We start from the raw sequence: 15,173 nt of genomic DNA, 5'->3' as shown, positions 1-15,173 counted from the left end.
TCATGGTGCCTCAGGTCTAATCCTTGTCCTCTGTGGCTGTGTCTTTTATAGGCTGCTGCAGTCATGGGTTTTAAGCAATAGCCACAATCTCTTAATTGTGTCCCATTGCCATCATGACATGTGCAGGGAAAGTGCTGTCTATCGTTAACCTCTTCTGACCAGAATTGGTCATCAAGCTGTCAGATCTCCTAGGACCTGTATTCTTTTTCTGTCTTTAGCTATTTGTTGTATAAATCTATAAAAACGCTTTTGCAATGGCTCCATAATTACCATATAATCCAGATTTATGTTCGTTTTCATGCATCAGTTTAATGTTCTTTTATGAGATTAGTTTTTAAAGTGTAGGCACTTTGTTAGGCAAGTTTTAGATTTCTCTTGTAAGGATTGCAAGAAGATAAATTGAAATAAATGTAATTACAATATACAATTTTAGAATGGTTCTGTATATAATGTATGATTTATCAGTTATTTCCAGTAAAACCTGTTTTGGTGCCTATTCTGTAGCGAGTATTAATAACCAGTTCTTGCAGTGTTAGTGGCAGACAGAATAGAATGTTTAGTACATTGGGGAAATCAGTGCTTATATAATCTATTACTGGCTGCTGTCTTCAGGTAGATACACTTTAGTAAGCTGCTTTAACGTTGTGGTGTCTGCCTTCGGCAACTCGCCTCTTTTTTTTCTTTCTTTTTTTTTTTTTTGATGTTCTCATGAACTTAAATGCTGAAGATTTAAAGCTTCTCCTGCACAATGGTGAGAGAGGGATCAAACTGAGAGCTTATGTTCACCTCAAGTGCGGCACAGCACAGAGGGAAAGAGAAAAGAGATTGGAGTCACAGTTTTGTAATGTTCAAAACTGGTTCTGTTTTTGCAAGGGGGAAAAAAAAATGGTTTGCTACTGTACCTTAAGGACAATTTGTTTAACAGTAGGAGTAATTGCATAGTGAAAATGGAAAGAGTGACTGATGGTATTTACTCAGATGTTAGTGTAGGTGTGGGGGAAAAGACGCGCTGTGAGAACACTAGGTTTATTTTTTTAGTATATTAAGTTTTCTCTCTTTTTTATCCTTTTTATTTTGTTCGTCTGACCCATCAGATTCCCCAGCCACCCTAGTTTTGTTTTATTTCTGTATGGTGCATGCGGATATTTACCAGTAGCAGAAGTAGGAATAGGTTCAAATGATTTGAAGAACGTGTTTCCACTGAGGATATAAGCTGGTTACTGGCAGACAAGGAAAAACTAATAAAATAAGTCCTTTGTCAAATGAGATGTGTGTGATGTGTCTGTTCGCTCATTTTTATTTTATTTTATTTTCTATAATCCTTTCGGCTGGTATCCTGCATGACCCCCAGACAAGGTACAGCTCAAAAACAAAATACTCACAGCGAATGACAGGCTTCTGGCTCTACCGTGTCTATTACATAGATTTACAATATTACACATTGTAGCTATTTCTGACTCTGAATAGTTACTATATAATTTCCTGCGTTTAACCGATCGTGCAGTAAGAGCCCAGAGCTGAGGTGATGTCATGGGGGGGGGGGGGGATAAGACCAGGGCTGTGTCATTTCAGCTGAAGGGTTAATATTGCTGTGTGAGCTGGGTGTTAAAGGAGTTACCATCTCACTTGGTGGAGGTCTGTGATTAATGGTACAAAGAATTCTATGTAACTTCACGTGATATCAAAATAATAGGGAATTTGCATTATACTAACCAATTCATTCAGTTCTGGGCCTAGAGTACTAAAGAATAAGTTCTTACTTACACAATTACTCTCGCTCTTTACGTTTATATCTATAGAGATAAATATATTTGTGTATAGTGTATATATTCATATGTGTATACATTTTTTTTATGTGTTCTAGAGTTTGGATGATTGTTGTTGATATTTAAATACAATATCTGCCGATGAAAAGTTTACAATGTACTATTATATAAATATATTTTGATGGAGTGTAAATATTTTTTTAAGGGAATCTACCACAGAAAACACTAGATAAAAAAATCCCACAAAATATTTTAGTCCATCGAGGATCTTTCCTTTTGAAAGGAGAATCTGTGATGCTCTCCCTAACGGTGCCTGATAATGGGGTGCTGGAATGTTTGGCGTTGTCGATAACGGAATATACTGTGGACGATGTCACAACTGATTGTCTCAATGGGTAGTAAAAGCCACCGTACTGCCCATGATTTTGTGCCTAAGATGTTGCTCCGAGTTAGGCTGCACAAAGCGTTTTCGGTGAGGTCACCAGGCGTCTCTACCTTGGTGAAACCAGCAGTGAAACTTTCACACCAAGATAATGGGCATTTTCAGCAAAACCGGAGCAGAGCGACGTGTTACAAAGTTTCACCATTGGGCATACTTGTGCTCATTGTAGGTAGGCGCACAAGATGACGCAAACACACTGAAGCTCGCGGTTAGACGTGTATTTGTATGTTGCTGTGCTCTAGTAAGTTACCTCTATGGGGCCTGTACACACTGCAATTCCTTTTCTAATATTGACTACAAGACAATATATAATGGAATGATAATTGTGTCAATATAAAAGTACTCTATTTTGGCACATTTTCTAGTGAGGCCAGTAGTTATGAGTTCCGTAGCATTGAATCTTCATTCTGGATTTCTCTCTGTTGTAACCTATAAAGATTTGTAAGCAGCTCATACACAGAATGCATAGTTTCGATTTCTGCTACAAAGTATCAACATACGAGTCACTTGATTTAGGGAAGTGCTTGGTCAGGATACCCTGGGTGTTGGTCATTGTACTTCACCATATTTAAATAAGTCAGTGGTTTCTGCAGGGACTTTTAGAAGCCTAAAGACAACTCGCTTTTTCTAATGGACTAAACTTATTTTTAAAAGAGAACTTAGGTCACCTAACATGTTTTTACCATAATCCTTTTCTCCTCCCAGCTAGCAAAACAGTGATGGCCCCTTTTTTGAATATCCCCTCGGTTATAACATTACTCCCCTCCAGAGCCTCCCCCGCTGAATTATTTCCACTCTTAGAATATTTGAAAATGAGCTTGTGCCGGACGGAAAGATACTGCTCTCATTTCACAGCTTAACCAATCAGCAGTGTTTCAACAATGGTCACATACTTAACTCATTCCCAGAATCCTCCAGGTTAGAGGACAGATGGAGCAGGCTGACAGCAGTCCGCTGAGCCTTCATCTGTGGTCCACCAGCCAGAGGGCCCCTATCTTATCACAATGGGGGTAGCCAACTTACGAGTCACGTGATCTCTTCAGACCTCCACTTCTTTCACGTTGCCCTCTGATCTACTAAGTCTAGAAATGATAGCTAGGATCTGACTGGTTACTATGGGCAACACCTCCACTCCTCCCTTTTAGAATGTTTGATTAAACTACCCCTACATTTCTTTTGGCTGGCAAAATCTAAAACTGTTACCGCTAAATCGGGACTGTTAGTATATGTGACTGAGAGGATAGAGGAATTTTGGTTAAAAAAATTGACACGGGACAAGAATACTTTTTTAATGTAACATATCAGGTCCAAAAGATTAGGCAGTAGCTCTATGGTCCTGTAACCCATGTTCAGCCTACACCAGTGGCGGATCCAGGGGGGGCGATCGGGGCGATTGCCCCCCCTAGCAGGGGCTTGCTGCCGGCGGCTGCACAGTATGTGCAGGTCCGTTCAGCAGTGACAGTGTGCTGCCCGGCTGCTCTGATTGTGTTTTAAACACAATCAGAGCAGCGGGGCAGCACACTGTCACTGCCGAGCGGACCTGCACATACTGTGCAGCCGCCGGCAGCATTAGACATCAGAAAGGGGGCGGGGCCTAAATCGCCCCCCCTAAAATCGCCCCGGGTAAAGTTATTGTCTAGATCCGCCCCTGGCCTACACGTACATTTTACTGGTGTGTCCCAAGTTTCGGTTGGATCCTCCACCCACCGCTCGTGTTTCCTATCTCAGTGTTCTATTATCTATTTCATATGTACAGTTTTTCATCAGCCAGCCGTTGGCCTCTATAACTATATTACCCGGTGGGCTCAGTGTGATTTCTGCATTCACTGGTAGCTGAAGTTTTCCACTGTTTCCTATAACTTTAAAGTCTGACTCAACCTACTCCCTTATGCAGTAAACTAGCCAGACAGCTTCTCTGTGACCTTGTGGTGACAATGTTTGTGTTTCATTTTTGTAAAGCAATATTTGCACTTGTCCAAACTATTTCTGAATAAGCGAAATGACAAATCCTGTACTCTGCTCTGTAAAACAAATGTGCAAGGTTTATCAAGCTGACATATATTATCCTGTTTCGTCCAAGCCTTAACATGCTCCTTGCACAGACAGCTTGTCCTTCTGGGTTTAGACTTGTTTCCTGCTTCAGTGAGAAAGTCCTTACTTATAGGTGTCTGAAATGACTGCAGAACGGGCCTAGTTGTACATTGTATGACAGAGCTAATATCCTGCACAGTCCACTAGGATTCAGCCAAGATTAGCAAAATCATTTGGTAGAATTGTTCCAAATGGACTCCGGGTAACATCCCGATACATAATATTAGGCAATTTCTACACAACGTTTAATCACTGTAGGTGGCTCCGTTCAGACAGGAGCTTAGAGTCCAGTGAGGCCGCTGAAAGGTGTTCATTGAAGTGCTTTTATTTTCAGTGCAGGAAATAATCCTTACAACGTATTTGAAGAAGGATCTGTTTGTTGTATTTACAATCCCACCTTCTGCAAAACTGGCAGTAGCCTGTGAAACTACATTTGCAGAGCTAGATGTCTGTGTCACAAACCTCTTCAGAGCAGTACAGGGACCAAGCACAGGATTTCGGAAGGGGGACGAGGTTCCATATGTAAATGGTAGATGGGATTTTCAAGGGCACCATTCCACTTTCATTTTTTTGTCATCACGTTTTCAATCTATGTATAAGATACATATATTATATTAGACACAAATATTAGGTATATGAATCCTGTCCTGATATAGTCTACAAACTATATTTTCCAATATACTTAGTAGTTTGAAGGCCTCTGCATCGCCACCTGGTGGTTATAAGTGCTACTGCAGCTGTCTATATATATTTTTATAAATTGTACTGTTTTAGGATTAATTGCAATGTAATAGGGAAGGGAGCAAGACCAAGGATTGTGGTGGCTGCCTTTCGAGCTGGCAGGCTGACAAAAAAACAGATTAGATTTAAAACATTAATTTGCTATGGTGTTAAATTCTTAGATAATATTTTATTGAGGGTGATTGAAGGAAACTGAGAAGTAACTCCTATCAACCAATCAGCAGTTTGCATCGATTAGTCTAGTAGTGCAACCTACACAAACGAACCCCAGTCTCTCTGAGTTCCTGCACTGCGTACATTTGTATAAGTAAACAAATCTCTGAGTTGTAGAACTACTTCTAGGTTGTGTCATGGTGTGTGTAGCTTTTAGCTGACTCTGTTTTCTTTTTTCCACCCTCTCCATTTCAGGCACTTCATGTTGCACGGCAGCTATTAATACATCAGCAACAAATTAGTGGAGCAAAGGCCCACAAGAGGAATGACAAGCCACCATCCCTCCAGGTAGGAAATGAGTTTATTCACTGCAGACTTGGAGAGCGGAAAGTTGACCTGTGTGAAAATGAACCCCTTGCCGACCCAAGCTGCCAATCGCTGTCTGTTTGTAGCGAGAGCTACAAAAAAAGTTCTGAATGGGCTCAATAATGGCAGACTTGGACGAGCTTAAGTTTCTGTTTTTGGTTACTTACTGGGCCCACTTAATGTCTCTTTTGCTCGTGTATAAATGTGTATTTTTTACATATGGGCCTTGTAAACCATGCATGCTGTTCTGATGGGTAAGCATTCCCACGTAAATGCCCAGCTGACAATGCAATGTAGAACATGGGTTTTTAACACGTCTTAGAGAAGTGTGGTAGGGGCGTTCTAATTCTGCACAGGAAATAATGAAAAATAAACACACAGGGTTACCAAGAAAAAGACACATTCTGCTTTTATAAAAACTCTACAAATGACACAACAGAGGAATAAAAAACACTTGTGTGTCCAGCAGTTTGCTTGATTGGCATACATGTATTTTGATGGGGAAAAAGAGCATTTAAAATAAATGTGCGTCATATGCATCTTATCTCCACTGTTCCTCATTTGATTTCCCAAAATATAAACTCTGTGTTACATAAAGTGTTACATGATGTTAAAAATAGTCTTAAATAGTCTTAGATGTTCCTTTGAAACACAAATATTATAAAAGTGATTTAAGAGTGATATTATTAGCTAGCTGAATAGGAAATCATTGCCAGCTGTCAACAAACCAAGCACTTATTTTCCTTCTTACTGCGTTACATTTCAGATAAAGTTGGCATATGACATTAGCATACTTATATAGCTTTCAGTGGACCAGTGCATAACATTGGGCACACGTCAGCAAGTCACCAATTTCACCGAACAGTCAAGTAGTAGTATAGCGCATCAAAGGTCAACATATGGCAGGAATGGGCAACCTGCGGCTCTCCGAGTGTTGTGAAACTACAAGTTCCAGCATACCCTGTTAGCTATCGGCTGGCAAAGCATGCTGGGACTGGAATATGATACACTACAGTTTATAATTGCACAACTACTGAAAGCATCACACATTGTTTGCAGTTCCAAATACATTTGGGCCCCAAGTCATATGCAGCACAGTGGCTTAGTGGTTAGCACTTCTGCCTCACAGCACTTCGATTCCTGACCATGGCCTTATCTGTGTGGAGTTTGTATGTTCTTCCCGTGTTTGCGTGGGTTTCCTCCGGGTGCTCCGGTTTCCTCCCACACGCCAAAAACATACTGGTAGGTTAATTGGCTCTAGAAAAATGACCCTAGTCTGTCTGTGTGTGTGTGTGTGTATATTAGGGAATTTAGACTGTAAGCTCCAATGGGACAGGGACTGATGTGAGTGAGTTCTCTGTACAGCGCTGCAGAATTAGTGGCGCTATATAAATACCTGATGATGATGATATGTATGCATCCACTTCATTGCCAGACTTCTCATTCTCTCTGATCAATTCCGATGATTTGGGCCAAGTTTAATGATTCAGAATAATTAAGGAAGCAAATAGTTTTTTTTTTTTCTTTTTGCTGCACATCTGTTTTATCTTCTCTTCACAATTTTGTTATTATAAATGTGCTTTTCAGCCAGCAGTAGCAGAATAGAGCTCCCAGCATTAACCTTTACAATTCCAGCGGACTGCGACTCCCATCATCCTTTGCCAGATTAAATTGCAGCGTTTTAAAGCTCTTGTGCCAAACTACTTAACCTAGCATGAATCACAAATAAATTAAAATTCCAGAACGATTTGCTCCCCCCCTTCCCCCCCCAACTGATAAATGAAATAGTTGACCTGTCTCTTGTAAGAGGAGTTTATTTGCAAAAGAAACAATATATCACAGGGAGAAGAAATAAGCGAGTGTTTAGAGACAGATTACATATACATCAGGCCTTCTGGCTCAGCTGGAGTTGAGTGTTGCCAAATGTGCTCTGTGTCTATCAGATAAACCTGCTCACCAATCACCTATACACAGCGCAGCGTGCGTGTCTGACTTTTTTGCAGTTTAAATGGCTCAGTACAGATGACACTGCTGGACATGAAGAGGACATATAACCACCACACAGTGCCCTGGTTAGAATTGAACCCATGGCCGTAGCGCTGTGAGGCAGAAATTCTATTGATGTGACCACACGCACAGGCCAATTGAAGTCCTCTTCCAATCACATTCACTTACATGTCCAAAAATAATTCAATCCATTTTGAACATATTACAAACAGGCTGTGTGGTTGCTTCTGTATCACACACACTGCAGCATAAGGCTGATTGCCTGATATCCGCTTCAATATGGGGTGCCATCTTTAAAAATAGGCTCTTTTTTAGATTCTTGATGTTTTGGGTTCCCATTGACTAGGTTCCTCTGTAATATCGCTGCTTCCCAGTGACTTGGTGCCTCAGTAATATCGCTGCTTCCCAGTGACTTGGTGCCTCAGTAATATCGCTGCTTCCCAGTGACTTGGTGCCTCTGTAATATCGCTGCTTCCCAGTGACTTGGTGCCTCTGTAATATCGCTGCTTCCCAGTGACTTGGTGCCTCTGTAATATCGCTGCTTCCCAGTGACTTGGTGCCTCAGTAATATCTCTGCTTCCCAGTGACTTGGTGCCTCAGTAATATCTCTGCTTCCCAGTGACTTGGTGCCTCAGTAATATCGCTGCTTCCCAGTGACTTGGTGCCTCAGTAATATCGCTGCTTCCCAGTGACTTGGTGCCTCAGTAATATCGCTGCTTCCCAGTGACTTGGTGCCTCTGTAATATCGCTGCTTTCCAGTGACTTGGTGCCTCAGTAATATCGCTGCTTCCCAGTGACTTGGTGCCTCAGTAATATCGCTGCTTCCCAGTGACTTGGTGCCTCAGTAATATCGCTGCTTCCCAGTGAATGAATAGGCTGCGTTCTCATTAATAATAGCTCACCACACAAATTGGCTGCCCCCTCTAGGTGCAGGTGACAGCTGCACTTTAGCACATAAAGACACAAAAGCTGGTTATTATTGACTTTAAGTTATGGATTTGGTAGATTTTTAAATAACCCTTCTCTCTATCCAATCTCATCAAACTTTTTCTTACTGGTAATGATTAACTAAACTGTTGTAACAATAATGCAGTTCTTAAGGCACTCATTGACATTTAGCGATAGAGACTTATTATCCATGTGACTGGCCACTATTGTTATATTAGACAAGGTAAACAAGGACTCTGGATAGATTTATTTAAGAGCTTGAAGAGATAAGATTTACAGACTTGACCACAATATGCACAAAAAGTCATTTTCATTGCTGAATAAAACAAGGGCTTTCTCGTGATTTAGACTTATTTCAATCCAAGTGTATTGTTTAATAGCTTCTTATAAAATGAGCAGTATTACATTACCCTCTTATATATGCAGCGGTATGCAGTTTGCAGGGTAACTAATGACCCGCCCAGCATTTTACTTAACATTTATAGAGAAATTATGTGAAAATAAATTTTGTTTCATCTAAAAGTTTAAAAGACATTGGTTGTTTTGACATGTATCCAAAATATTTTCAGAGCTGTGTATCTTAGTGTCACAATGAAGTATTTGCATTGTGTCTCAGTTGTTAGCACTTCTGCCTCACAGCACTGGGGTCATGATTCCTGACCATGGCCTTATCTGTGTGGAGTTTGTATGTTCTTCCCGTGTTTGCGTGGGTTTTCTCTGGGTGCTTCCGTTTTCTCCCACACTCCAAAACATACTGGTAGGTTAATTGGCTACTGACAAAATTAACTTGTGTGTGTGTGTGTGTGTGTGTGTGTGTTATGGAATTTAGACTCTAAGCTCCGCTAGGGCAGGGACTGATGCGAGTGACAGATATTCTCTGTACAGCGCTGTGAAGTTGGTGGCGCTATATAAATAAATGGTGATGTTTGTTCCTCTGGTGAATTTCCAAATGTGAATTGACTAATATTGTTCAAGTAATTAGGCATCATTAATCCCAATGGGAAAATGCTCCTGTGAATATTATATTGTATACTGATGAGTATACTTGTACATATTTACATATGGATTGATTATCCATATGTTTGCCTCAGTTGGATCTTTTTACACCCCTTTGCGTTTCATGAGAAATGTTTAAGCTGCCTATACAGGGGTCACTGGGCGTGAAGCAACCCGATCGTTGTCCAATTTGGTCCTATATTTAGGTGACTAATTTGAATGTAGCGAAGGCACAGAATGCTGTTAGTTGATTGAGTTGCATTAATTAATAGAAAAGTTAACATGACGTTTTGCTAAACCCGTATCCCACAGTCATCACTGCCATAGCGTTTGATTTATTGTGGGGTTACGTTTTAGTGAATCAAAGAGAAAAAAACATTGCACGGCATAAAATCAGGGTGCTTAGATTTTAAAGGTACTTGGTGGAGAATTCGGGTTTCGGTTGCTTTCAAACCCAAGCAAAGCAAGATAATTTTGACTACAAAGTCTTGTAGTTCTTCCCACCGTGGTACAATTTAAATGGTCTTCTAGAAGATGGCTGTTTGCATATGATATTTTGTTTGTTTTTTTTGTACAGATATGTTGTAAAATCTAAATGAAATATACTGTAGAAATGCCCAGACATTTAAACCAAAGTGGATATTCAGTGTGTAACACTTCTCTTCATTACCTAGTAACCATCTACCTCATTACTGTCTGGTGAAATATCTCTCTAGTGTGGAAGCATCCGGGGAATGTGAATTATCACTTCTAAAAATATTTTATTTGCTGCTCCTTATGCCTTTTCAATAGACTTTCACCGGAGGCCAATTGTAACTAGCAATTGTGGGAGCCGGGTCTAAAGTCAGGTACTGAAATGACTGCTTTGTTGTGCAGATGTCTCAGGAATAACTGGAGAGAGGATGAAATATGGCCGGGTTGACCTTTCAGCTGTGAGCTTATTTGTCAGGATTCAAATAAGTTGAAAGGATCAAACTAAACGGTTTCCGTTGTCAGACTGGGAATTGTTTTGCCTGGGTCAGCAGAGGAGGCCACAATGCAGATTCCTTAACATTGCCAATTGTTGGTACATATTAGGCTGCCGAAACATCTCCTGTAGTCAGAGACACAATTAAAATTCTAATTTATTAATGTATACAGGGAAGTAGCCCAGTCTGTCACTCACTGATTCAAATGACTGCCCATTCTTTTATCTATCTTCGCTCCTGGAGTCTTTTGCAGCAGACGAGAGAAAGAAAAAAAAAAGCAGTCTTCTTAGAAATCGCATTTTCTCCAAGCACTGGTAAAATGACAATGTGTTATTCAGGAAAAGGTAGTAGTGCATTAGACGGAGAATGTAACACCCAGTGTATGATCAAATTGTGAACGTACCGTGTGTCATTCATACCAGATTCTTTGTAACATTGCTGTCTCTGATCTCTAGATTGTCATTTTAAATCATTATTTGCCACTTAAAAAAGCATCTCTTCTTTTCATGTAATTGATTTTAGAAATGAATCGCCCACTTGCAAAAAAAAATTAAAAAAATAAATTCAGTGAATTAACATCACTGCATCTCTAGAAAAGATTTGTTTTATCTCCCCTTACGTTTTTTCTTCTCTTTTTTTTTATTTAAATCTTTGTCATTTTGCATTAAAATATATAATTGATTCACAAACTGTTCAGTTAAAAGTGAACTTTATTTACACTAATATTAGCAACCAGTACTTAGTGTGTAAAGAAATTAATGAACATGTCAAATTAGAAATACCGGTAATAACTTTAATGAAAATCTTCCTGTAAACACTTTATACCTAGTTAATATCAAAGAATGTTTTTTTGTTTTTGTTTGTTTATATAAATAACTGGTAATTGCTATTTATATAAACAAAAACAGACATAGATCTTCTGCACTCTCCATGTACAGACTGGGGTGCAAGAGGGGGTTGTCCACATTGTATAGACAAAAAACAGGGATACTCTGCACTCTCCAAACACATAATGCTGTACTAAATACTTTTCTATATTAAAAACAGGGAATGTTAGTTCCACATATTGCAATATATGTTAAGCTGACCAACTCACGCCAAAGTCTTCCCATTCTGGTCAGTCCTAACATGATCGAATGCTGTGCTTTTTTTTTTTATCTGGGCTTAAGGTTTACCTGCAAAATTTGCTATTTATATGGCAGACCCAATGTGACAGCAGTCATTGCTATAGAAGGGAGAATTCGTAGATGCGCAGGGTAGTAAAGATGCCTAATACAGAGGTTCATGTGTTAGAACCTAAAACATGGATTGTCATGCTATTTACGGTAGTTTCCTATGGTACTGTTTTTGCAACACTATTAATTACTGCCAACTAATATACTAATTACGATGTTTTAAATATTATTTAATATATCACAACACATATCTGGTCTGCAAATCAAGGCTGATTCAGACAAGATTCCCAGTATAAAAATTCTTCTTATAGAAATAGATCAATCACTGTCAAGCAAACAAAAAATAGCCGATCTCAATACAACAATCACCAACATACGACCATGACCTCGTAGACGTAGCATTTAGCCACTACCAGTTTCATACTCTCTGTTCCTGGTTGTATAAAACGTGTATCACTGTCACGGTTTGACTCCAGTATATATCAAAGGCTGTGTATTACTGGGCTGAATAATATTCAGCAATAGCTGCAGTGTTTATATTTAATGCTGTCAGTCACTCTGTGTCTGCTCTGTTAGACCAGCAACTCTCCCCTGGCTGGTCAACCTGCTACTCATACATTGGGGCAGGGCTAGTGACGTCACAGCAGCTCATATGACTGCTGCATTCACAGCTTTACAGTGAAAATGTATTTAAGTTCATTGTTTATATCTGAATATTTCAATGTTTGTAGTTAAGTGGTTTGTTAAGTGAATCTTGACCCCTGCACAGCTTTGCAAATTAAACAGATTTACCGATACACTCACATATATTGCTGCCTACACTGTTCTTCAGGATACTGCACATATGTCAGGCTAGACAGTGTTAGTGCATATCTTGTAATATTTGTCCTTAACAAGTAAGGTGCATTGAACACCTTTTGTAGGTGATGTACATTATAACATTGACACATTTTTTTGTTTTAGTAACTTAAATTTGTCTTTTATCATGCGCAGTTTTAGACTTCTTTTTGTCATTAAAATAAATTAGGTAAAATGCAGTAGGTGTTGTTACAGATTATAGCAATATACTTTGCCCTTATAGAACAAGCAAATTGCCCATCTCATAAAATCCTGCTCTCACTGAAATTGATACTGCAGAAGGTGTGGTTATATATAATTGAAATATACATTATTTTTATATCATCAGAAAGTTTTCAATATGTTCAGCAAGTCTCAAAAACTTTTTGTATTGTAAAATCACATTTTCACTTATAGTGGCTGCGATGTACTTTGAAAGAGAGCAATGCCCTACAAACTTCTCAAATGCAACACTTAACAATCGCGTACATCTTCAAGCCCTATATGTACTTGTGTTGAAAAGGACAATGATGGACAGATATGTACTGATGGCAGCCAAAAAAAATAATGTCACTGACTTCTCTTTTCCATTTACCTAGACTTTGAAAAGTCTTTGTTCACTCAAATAAATATCTCTGTAAATGAAGCTTAAATGATCAGAATATAGTTTATACCAACTGTCTCTGAAAATTATAAACATCTCATTTTCACTCAATACCGCAGTAGGTGGTGTTCAAGTTGTCCTAATATTCTTTATTTTAATTGCTACACTAAATTGTCTGTCTTAAAAATGCCTGTTTTACTTTTAAACAAATACCGCAATAAGTGTGGATTGAAATTATTGTAATATATTTTATTCTCATTGTCTTGTTAGATTTTCTCGTTAACTCAAAGATCACATTAGGTGTGGTTGAATTTACTTTTGATATATTTTATATTAACTCTGCCCAAAACATTATTTGTCTTATAAATACCTTGTTTTCACTGATTAATGAAAAATGATGGCAAATAAAACCTTCCTAGTTTAGTTTAGTGGCCTTTTAAGTTGTTTTAAAAATATAAGTGCCTGATTATGTGAGAGAAATAAGTTAACTTTTGGGAAGTGTAGACAGTGGCACACAAACTAATCTGCATGGCGTACAGTGTTCATTGTTCGCGCATCCAGAGTTCTAACACTCGTAGCGTGTACGAAGCTGCAGTAGTGATCCCAAATGGCTTGTTAACCACTAGATCCACGTTGTTCTGCGGACAACGGTGTGTCCGCAGAACATTAGGCTTTCCAGGTTTTCACAGGATTAACCCTCCACTCTCTGGCCTTCATACAAATTCCTATCTGTGTATTTTGGAATTCGACATATGTAAAAAAAAAAAAATCTCCCTCAAATTCTCAATGTGACAGAAAAAAGCGGCCTCCAAAAATCACTAGGAAGATAGTTAATTCTTTGAAGAGTGTTTTACGACAAAAAAATAATCTAGTAGCCCTCTTTGGAACTAACTTCCATGCATTAATCAAGTCCAAACTAACATCGTAAAAACGATTTATTGTGGCGTTATATATTTATTTATTTTTTGCTTTTTTTCCATAATATATTTTTTTTTATGCAGGTCTGTTCTTGACTTGACCCTGCAATGAACCAGTCATGACCCATAAACTAGGATTCATTGTTCAAACCTGGGAGGCTGACTTGATGAAATGTCTTTAAAAAAAGAAAAAAAAAAGAGTGCATTTTCCCCCCTTCTTTGACATGTTTATATTATAACCCCCCCCCTCCTCCCCCAGGGTGAAATAGACAAGAAGCTCTGTAGGATGTTAAGAGCGACTTGTCATATTTTGGAAAAAGAGAGCCTGCGTTTTGCAGGTCTTGATATATCTTTTTTACAAATATATATTGAAGGTAAACTACCTTCCATGAATACCCTACAACTCACATTGGCCACTGTAAAAACCAATGTATTGCCAGTGCTGTTGCACATATCCTTTGTTCATGGTTTAAACCTTTTCATTGTTTTAAAGTATTCTTGAAGTGGGTTTATTTAACGCGAACCCATCACATAAACAGAATGAAAGTAGCCATAGAGTGGGCAAAAACAACAGTCAACCTATCATTTTGCTACAAATTAGTGACATCACTGAGATATGAGGCATAAAGTATGAAAAGTCCGCTCTACTATTCAAAGTGTAAAATTCCCACTCATAAGTAAAGTGAAGAAATCTCTAATGATTTTATCTGCCCAGCCGGGCAACCTTGAATTAATTGGCCTTAACAATGAGAGCACAACATGTGGGTGGCAGGTATTCCTTGCAATGGGAATACTTGATGCCATGGAGAAAGAACAGACTATACCGGTGGATTCCAAACTTTTTCAGCTCGAGGCACCTTTAGGGTCTCCCCAAAAATTTTCAAGGCACCCCTAAGCCAAAATAATTACCAAGTAGTCCCCTGCCTTGCTTACCACTGGCCCTGGCCGAGGCACCCCAGGGAGCCTAGGCGCACAGTTTGGGAACCACTGGACTATACATAAGTGTTCATGGAGAGTGGATGATGAACCATGGGGTAGCCTAAAATAAAGACTGCTGTATGTCTTGTGTGAACTGTCATCCTCTTATCGGTTTACCTTGGAGAGGCACAGGGGAGGTCTGGTGGACCGCACTGGTGAACATTTCTGTGCCAAGTGCTTCACC

At 39.2% G+C, this 15,173-nt stretch overlaps 1 protein-coding gene across 11 annotated transcripts in view; it reads left to right on the top strand.

Moving 5' to 3' along the window:
- The window catches only part of FOXP1 (forkhead box P1), a 508,980-nt gene that overhangs the window by 374,360 nt on the left and 119,447 nt on the right, over positions 1-15,173 (top strand). For all 11 annotated transcript variants that reach the window (XM_075183442.1, XM_075183445.1, XM_075183440.1 and 8 more), the window contains one exon: positions 5,449-5,541. In XM_075183442.1, coding sequence (XP_075039543.1) covers positions 5,449-5,541 — 93 coding nt within the window. The remainder of the gene's footprint in view (positions 1-5,448; positions 5,542-15,173) is intronic.

This window comes from Mixophyes fleayi, chromosome 8 (genome assembly GCF_038048845.1).
Source record: "Mixophyes fleayi isolate aMixFle1 chromosome 8, aMixFle1.hap1, whole genome shotgun sequence".
NCBI classification, from domain to species: Eukaryota; Metazoa; Chordata; class Amphibia; order Anura; family Limnodynastidae; genus Mixophyes; species Mixophyes fleayi.
Note: the sequence above shows the minus strand (reverse complement) of the source record. Positions and strands in the feature narration are given on the sequence as shown.